Here is a 9,343-nt window from a genome sequence, read left to right on the forward strand (position 1 = left end):
TTACAAATTTCGTAAAGGCGTCAATGATAACTAATACATGCTTCTTCTTTGATATAACAGCGGGAAGTGGTCCAAAATGGTCTACGTGTAAGGTGTCGAATGGGATTGGTCGCTTAGGAATATTGTGAAGTGTTCGATTGTTCGCATGTGTGGGGACTGAAAACATGATACAATTTAAACAATTTCCTATAAACAAATCGATTTTAGATCTCATATTCGGGAACCAATAATGTCTTAAGATTTCTTTCATACATTTCTCAGTTCCTAAGTGACATAAGTTTTCGTGAACTCTTCTGATTATTTGCGTTTCCATTTCAGCTGGGACATAAAACAGCTCAACGTCGTTCTCACCTATTTTATAAACAATTCCATCGCTCAATGAAAATTTCTTAACAGGTCCATGCTCCAATTGTTCTTTTAATTTTCCTATATGGTTGTCCCTGTTTTGTGTTATCTGAAGCTGAAGATTAATGTCGTCGCACTCAATCACGGAAACTATTCGGTCTTTGTTATCACTTTCATGAATTGTCACTATTGGTTCATATTCAAAATCTTGATTAAGCGCTGAAGGATATCTACTTAAGGTGTCCACATGGGACATATATTTTCCACTACGATGTTTTAAAGTGTAATTATAATTTGCTAGCTCTATGGCCCATCTGGCGATATTTGAATGAAGACGTCCCTTTCCTAAACATAAAACTACTGAGTTACAATCTGTTATAATTCTAAACGGAATCCCTTCTAAATAAATTCGAAATTTCCTCAATGAATAGATCACAGCTAACGTTTCCAGCTTGAAACTTTCGTATCTTGCCTCTAGTTTTGTCGCTCTCTGTGAAAAATATGCTGTTGGGTGAAACTTATTGTCATCTTGTTTCTGCAACAAAATTCCACCAAAACCTTCACTACTTGCATCACAATGCAATTCTGTTTCTCGATTTGGATTATACAGAGCTAATACTGGTGACGAAATCAGTTTTTCTCGAAGATATTCAAAAATTTGTATGCATTTGTCTTGAAGCTCAAACTTAGTTCCAGGTTTTGTAAGTTCTTGTAATGGTTTTGCTATTCTTGAGTAAGCAGGAATGAAACGCCTAAAATAAGAGAATAATCCCAAAACCTTTTGCATTTCATGGCGATCTTTTGGCAATGGCAGATTCTTAATGGTTGCTGTGTGTTCACAGTTTGGGCTTATTCCCTTACCAGAAAGGGTATATCCCAAGAACTCAATACTTTCATAACCAAATTGACATTTACTAACCTTAATTTCTAGTCGATATTCTGCGAGAATTCTTAAAACTCTACCTACTGTTATAAGATGTTCGTTCAACGACTTGGAACCTATAGCGATATCGTCCATGTAAACTACTACATTACCTTCGCGAATTAATGGTTGTAAAATGAAATTAATAAATCTCATAAATACTGCTGGTGCATTCATAAGCCCAAAAGGCATTCTTGTGTATTCATATTGTCCGCTAGGTATGACAAATGCTGTATACTGCACCGAACTTTCTGCTACTTTTACTTGGTGATAACTGTGTTTCAAATCTAAAAGTGTAAAAATTGTGTTCCCTTCTAATCTCTCTAAGCAGTCGTCTATTAGTGGCAATGGATATCCATCACGAATGCAAATCTTATTAAGCTGTTTGTAATCTACACACATTCTTTTTTCCCCTGATTTTTTCTTAACTAATACTATTGCAGAGCTGTAAGGCGATTTACTTTCTCTTATGAAGCCTTTTTTCAATAGTTCATCTATTTGGGTATCTACTTCTTTCTTCTCCTGATATGAAAGTCTTCTCGGAACAGTGCGTACAGGTTCTTCTGATTTAAGTTTGAGGTTCATTTCATAGTTATGTTGAATTGCTGGAATGTTAGTTAAGTCTGAATAGTTAAGTTTTATCAATTCCATGAATTTACTACGTTCTTTATCAGTTCGCTTTGGGTCGATATTATAGCTGTCCTCTTCTTTTGTTATTTCAATACTATATATATACGGTATATCTAAGTTGGTTCTTTCTAATGATTCACTTGCCATATGCTTTTGCTCGTTATCTTTCAATAAAAGGTCAATGTTATTACAATTCAATTGGACACTAATCTTATTCTCATAATTTTCATCCTTCAATAATCCATTATTATTGATATCTGATAACATCATCTCACTGTCTCTATTTGTCAATACTACATTTTCAATTTGGTCGCTCTCAATGTTCACTAATACTCTATTTTCATCTAAGTCACTGTTCACTAATACTCTATTTTCATCTAAGTCACTGTTCACTAATATTCTATTTTCATCTAAGTCACTGTTCACTAATACTCTATTTTCATCTAAGTCACTGTTCACTAATACTCTATTTTCATCTAAGTCACTGTTCACTAATACTCTATTTTCATCTAAGTCACTGTTCACTAATACTCTATTTTCAATTTCATTTTCAAAAATTAATTTTATTCCATAATTTTCAAGGAAACTGCGCCCCAGAAGGACATTATACGAAATATAGTTGTTTGGTACAACGAAAAATATAAGTTCTTTTTCAATGTTATGAAAAACTAAATTGACAATTATTTTTCCAAAAATGCTTATTCTCGAACCGTTAACTCCAAAATACTCTGTCGGTCTTAGTACACCATCAAAATTTTCATAAGGTATCGCCGAGCGCTGCATCAAATTAATAGCGCTACCGGTGTCCAACATGCCAGAAAGAAATTTAATTTGATACCTGCGTTTTATATCAGTGTAAAAATATACCCCTACCTGATTAACAATAGGAACAAAAATATTGTTCTCCTCTCTGTCGTCCATCGGCGGGTTGCTGGCTGTACCCACGGATCGCTGGGCTGACATAGGCTTCTGTTGGCAATCCTTCACCTGGTGCTGCATGGATCCACACTGGAAACACGATCCCTTCTCCCGCTTAGGTGCGGGACACGATGAAGCATAATGGCCATGTGCTGAACAATTATAGCAGCGCGCCTGGCTCCGGTCATTTCCGGAAGCAGTCATCCCAGTGCGCCTAAAATTCGTCTGGGTACTCTTCCTCAAAGCCTCGTATTGTCGAGCTAGCTCCTTAAGTTTTCCGATGGTCGACGCTGAATACAATAAGGCGATACTGGAAGATCGATCACGAAAACCATCAATGATGAACTGCACTGTCAATTTCTCTTCGATGTCGGCACGCATAGCAATTTCTTCCATGCGAAGAATATATCCCATTACGGAGTTTTTCTCCGGGTTGAAAAAGGTTTCCTTCAACAGGAGTACCACGTCGGCAGTTGAATTGCTGCGGCCAAAAGTTTTTAGGAAGTTTCCTTTAAACTCGTCGTAAGTCTTTGATTTGTCGACACGCATGAACAAGTCCGCCTCTGTTCCCGCCTTCATCAACATGCGCACACAACGAAGCTTAAAATTGCTGCTTTCGTTCACGCCTCCGCAAATCCGTTCAAAATTCAAGACCCATTCAGAGGCTTCATCATTTTCACTGGCAGAAAAAGGGGCAATCAGTTGCTTGACCATTCGGATGTCATCGGTCACATGGTTGTCCATTACCATTAAGGCAGCCAGTTTCTTCTTTTTCTCAGCAACCCTTATTGCGGCGTCAAGTAATTCTTCTTCTTTCATATCGTCGATCTGCTCATTTTCAGACACTTTCTCCTCCGATTCAATATCCGATTTATTCACCAGACTTTCAGAAACTTCGTCCATTCCACCACTTATGGCAAGCTTGCGAAGTTGCCTTAGTGTTGCGCTGGCTGGAAAAATGATCTCTTTCTCCAGCAACCACTCTACAATTTTTTCTTTGTCAATGTTTGCCATGGTTTCCTCAGCCATTTATAAAATGTGGAAAATACTCGTTGTCGGGGATGCCAGTAGACAAATACTTATGTAGGCAGATTCTTTAAAGGGCTACTATCCCACTTCTGAAGTTATTGGCGCAGAAAGTACACGGATGTTTCGTACTTTTTATGATTTTATTTTACTTAATTCTTTACCAACCACTCTGTCCTGTTGATACCGCAAAAGTGCTCATTGAACCCAGCTCCGATCTCTGGTTCTATTCCGATCTAGTTCTCGCATAGTTCTAGTTCGCAGAACTAGAACTATCGGATGATTATTCATATCGATACTTATTCGGATACTTACGATATTTCGTACTACGTTAATAGTAAATACAATTGTAGATTAACACTAATAATTATAAGCTAGCAGCAAGGTAAATACAAATGTAGGGTTATAATACTAAAACAACCTAACAATACACACATATATCTTCCCTCGCGCTCTCGCTGCCAACAGCGCTGAGCATATACATATTAACATATAAGAGATAAGAACACATAGTTCTGCCGCTCCGCTGCCGGCGTCACTGGCAGCGCAGCTCCGCGGCTTTTGGCTTACAAAAGCCCAAACCACAATTGTAAAATACAGAAGAGAAATCACAATAAAACAGATCGGAGGGTTGAGCCCCAACGATCCAACAAAAAGGATTTGAACATTTCATTTTACATGGCGACCGTGACAGGACTCGATATGTCCTACGCGATGGATCAATCTAAGGATTGAGAAAAAAAAAGAGAGAAATTTTTTAAAAAAAAGTGTTAAAATTTTGAAAGACAAAGAATGGCCGAAAAAAAAAAAAAAAAAATATAATACTATGTGATTTTGTTTTAAAAAATCGGACCAAGTCAAAAGAAAATTGATGAATTGGAAAAACTATTGAAACAGTGTTGTCCCCAGTGCCAGTGCCAAGAAAAAAAAAAAAACCCAGCAGAAAGCCAAACCAGCCGTTTCGCCAGACCCATGCACGACTGCCGACGATATTACGCACAAACCCATGTTGCATTATAATTTATACCCTTAAATTTGGCGGCTACAATGCGGCCAGGAATATATAATACCCAAGGAGATATAACAGCCTGCGCTACAAAGAGCGTACACGCAATATAAAAACCTGTGCGAAGACCAGCACCGGCCCCACCAGACCCAGCAAGGACCAATAATATAAGTGCGAGTGGCATAGGACCGCCCCTTGCACCGTCGATGGACAGTAACACAAACACTCCAGCAGCAGAAAATGCACCAGACTTCGCCGACGCTGCTCCTACCGAGCAAAGGGACGCACTCAGCCTACAAGAGGCCTTAGAAGTGTATCCAAACGATGGACCACGCCCACTCACAATAGCTGAGTACAGGGCAAGACAAGAAAAACGCCCCAGGAAGAAAACAAAGAGGGGCGGCCGGATCAAACGGCTGCTTCAACAACGACGTCTGGAGCGGGACCTGGAAAAAACATATACAAATGAAGAGGACCGACAGCGCTGCCAAGAGCGCATCAAGGAAATCAATAAACAACTTCGCCAATAAAAGAGCGAAGTAACGCAATTGAGCTGCAGAAATGCCATGCCTCATATTGCCAATAATTATAATTTTCTATCTCGAGTTGAAGCACCCTTAAAGTGCAACTTGAAAATACTAACCTCTGTTAGGCTATTACTAAAACCATGTGATCGATGTTGAATTATATAATGAAAAACCTGTAAATCGATCACATGTCCCTTAACATTTTTTTTTCTTCCTTCATTTTGATCAAATATATATAAAAAAATAATTTATATTGATGAAATTTTAAAGAGTAAAAAAAAAAAAAAAAAAAGGAAGGGCATATAGATATGTGTGTCCATGAGAAAAAAAAAGATTTTTTAGTAATTTTTTTTATTATTGAAAAGAATAAATGAATAGCAAATAATTAAAAAAAAAATTTAGATAGAGTTTAAAAACGAACATAGAGGACTTGGCAATGACAAAGGAGGAATATCAGACCAAAGTATATCAATGAAAAAAAAAAACAAAAAAAAAAAGAATACATAAAAAAAATACACTAAAACAAAAAAAAAAGGAAGACTAACCTAAATGTGACCTAGTAGATAATGTATCAGGACAACTGCAAAAACTCTGAAAAAAAAATCGTACAAAAAAAAAAAAAATATAAAAACTTCAAAATGCATTGGTGTGTGTGTCCCGTTCGTGTAATCGCCGACGCGCCAGGTCCCCACTTCAGCCCCGTGCCACACGGAACCGCCTCCTCTCCGTCCCCGACCCAGCCATCAGTGGGTAGACGGGCATCGGTAGCACCAGCTCCGGGTCAGGCCAAGGCCGACTTCCAACACGGCCAATGGCCAATGGACAATACGGTCCATCAGTCCATCAGATGGTAAAGCACAAGCAGCACGCTCTCGTGAGCGGCGCCCCCTCGTCGCCCTCCGCCCTAAGGGGCTTGCGCGCTGAGAACGGCCGGCGGTGGCACTGCGGTACGGTCCGAGTCTGGCTGGACAGGATAGGCACAACCGTCTCGGACCGGACCATAATGGATGAGGTGCGTCCACAAAAATAACCATAGAGATGTTTAAGGCAAATTCTAAATGAACAAAAGTATAAACCAAAAACAATTGTAACGAGAAACAAACGAATTCCCTATAAAGGCAAAGAGCAAATACAATAACTTCAAAAAATAATACATTTGTCCGATTGCTGAATACAACCAGTACCAACCAATTAGTACATATAAATAACATACAATATGAACCACTTTCGAATTACAAGGTAATTCAAACAACTCAAAAAATCCGAGAAAAAACTGTCATAGCTAAATTAAGCAAACATTTCCCAGTACAATTCAAGAAGCAACGAGGGGGAACGTTGTGAGTTGCTGCGGACACCGCAACTCTACGGTTATACCCGATACTAAGTCAGTATGGCTCTCCTCCGGCAGACGCCGCTAATATTTAACGACACGACAAAGAGTGCGTGCGAGAGAGACAGAAAATCAGTCTGAGCGTGACGTCGGGCGCTGCGTAGCCAGTGCAAATTGATTTGTTCCTTTTGGCTATGAAAATGATCTGATCTCATCCAGATTCAGCAACCTGATAGATATGGTCATTATCTATGATTCTGCGTTTTTAGTTTTCTCAAATCTGCAATATTGTGGATGCAACAGATTTTCGTCCTTTGTGGGGGCGGATGGGGGTGGGGCGAAATTCTGAGATATACGTTTTATAGTGACATCTTAAAGGAGTGTGTGTACCAAATTTGGTTACTCTAGCCTTAATAGTCTCTGAGATTTGTGGTTGCCTCAGATTTTCGTCCTTTGCGGGGGCGGAAGGGGGTGTGGCGAAATTTGGACAGGAAACGGTCAAGGTCCGATATCACAGGAGTGTGGATACCAAATTTGGTTGCTCTGGCTTTTATAGGTTCTGAGATCCTTGAACTCATATTTTGCAATTGGCAAAACCGACCATGAAACCTGTGTGTTAGAGTGAGACAGAGCGAGAAAGAGTGAAATTGTTTTCGTGATTCTGGCTGTAATAATTAAACGATCTGGTTCAGATTTTGCACTCTAGAAGATATAGTCATCTTCTACGATTCTGCGTTTTTGGTTTTCTCGTATCGTCGAAATTGTGGATGCCACAGATTTTCGCCCTTTGTGGGGGCGGAAGTGGGCGGGGCAAAGTTTTGAAATATTTTTGGAGCAGTGACATATCACAGAAGTCTGGATCCAAAACATCGTTGGTCTAGCTCTTATAGTCTTTGAGCATTAGGCGCTGAAGGGGACGGACAGACGGACAGACGGACGGACGGACAGACGGACAGACGGACAGACAGACATGGCTCAATCGACTCGGCTATTGATGCTGGTCAAGAATATATATACTTTATGGGGTCGGAAACGATTCCTTCTGGACGTTACACACATCCACTTTTACCACAAATCTAATATACCCCAATACTCATTTTGAGTATCGGGTATAATTAACTAAACTATGTACAAATTTTAGTGACGTATTCGGGCTTGAAACCGAATCAATCACAACAAATAATTTTTATAAACAGAAATTGAGATTGAGGGATGACGAACCTATATATATAAAGAACTATCGAAGTCCGCATAGCCAAGTTGAGGAAATTAAAAAACAAGTAGGAAAATTAATCAACGACAATATTGTCGAACCATCCGTATCAGAATACAACAGCCCACTTCTACTTGTCCCAAAGAAAGCCCTTCCGGGTTCAGAACAAAAGAAATGGCGATTGGTAGTTGACTATCGTCAAATAAACAAAAAACTCCTGGCCGACAAATTTCCACTACCTAGAATTGATGACATTTTGGATCAACTAGGTAGAGCAAAGTATTTCTCATGCCTTGACTTAATGTCAGGTTTTCATCAAATCGAACTAGAAGAAAGTTCGCGAAATATAACGTCTTTTTCCACGAGCAATGGCTCATATCGCTTCACGCGACTACCATTTGGTTTAAAAATAGCGCCGAATTCATTTAAAAGAATGATGACTATAGCATTCTCTGGACTTGAAGCTTCGCAAGCCTTCCTGTATATGGACGATCTAATAGTCATGGGTTGTTCCGAAAAACATATGCTATTTTTGAGATATGTAGGAAACACAACCTAAAATTACATCCACAAAAATGTTCATTTTTTATGCATGAAGTGACCTTTCTTGGTCATAAATGCACAGATAAAGGAATCTTGCCAGATGACAAGAAATATGACGTCATCAAAAACTATCCAGTCCCACATGATGCGGACAGCTCTAGACGATTTATTGCATTTTGCAATTATTAAAGACGTTTTATTAAAAACTTCGCCGACTATTCCCGGCACATAACTAGATTATGTAAAAAGAATGTCCCCTTTGAGTGGTCAACTGAATGTCAAAATGCATTCCAATATTTAAAAGATAAACTTATGGAACCCACTCTGTTACAGTACCCAGATTTTCAGAAAGAATTTTGCATAATCACCGATGCTAGTAAACAAGCATGTGGAGCGGTTTTAACTCAAAACCATAACGGACTCCAACTCCCATTAGCATATGCATCACGTTCATTCACAAAAGGTGAAAGTAACAAAAGTACTACAGAACAGGAATTAGCAGCAATTCATTGGGCAATTACCCATTTTCGACCATATATCTATGGTAAACACTTTACAGTAAAAACGGATCACAGACCACTAACATACCTATTTTCAATGGTCAATCCTAGCTCAAAACTCACACGCATGCGGCTCGAATTAGAAGAATACGACTTTACAGTCGAGTATCAAAAGGGTAAAGATAATCATGTAGCAGATGCGTTATCAAGAATAACCATCACAGACCTGAAAAACATACAAAAAACAAATAAAGTCCTGAAAGTCACTACCAGGCAACAGAGTAGACAGAAATCCTGCGCAGGAAAAGAAAAAATAGAATTGCCTAGGCAATCTCTAACAAAAGCTTCAAAGCCCAACGTATATGAAGTCATCAACAATGACG

At 39.0% G+C, this 9,343-nt stretch overlaps 1 protein-coding gene across 1 annotated transcript; it reads right to left on the minus strand.

The window, feature by feature from the left end:
• Nucleotides 1-2,585: 2,585 nt before the first annotated feature.
• LOC113567054 (serine/arginine-rich splicing factor RS2Z32-like) lies at nucleotides 2,586-3,312 on the minus strand. Its single transcript, XM_026994254.1, has 2 exons — nucleotides 2,771-3,312; nucleotides 2,586-2,693 (listed from the first exon to the last, which is right to left on the minus strand). The coding sequence occupies exons 1-2, from the start codon at nucleotides 3,227-3,229 to the stop codon at nucleotides 2,685-2,687; spliced, it is 468 nt and encodes a 155-aa protein (XP_026850055.1). The 5' UTR covers nucleotides 3,230-3,312; the 3' UTR covers nucleotides 2,586-2,684.
• Between the last annotated feature and the right edge of the window lie 6,031 nt (nucleotides 3,313-9,343).

Source organism: Drosophila persimilis, unplaced genomic scaffold, assembly GCF_003286085.1.
Source record: "Drosophila persimilis strain 14011-0111.01,24,50 unplaced genomic scaffold, DperRS2 tig00001601-arrow-arrow-pilon, whole genome shotgun sequence".
Classification (NCBI taxonomy): domain Eukaryota; kingdom Metazoa; phylum Arthropoda; class Insecta; order Diptera; family Drosophilidae; genus Drosophila; species Drosophila persimilis.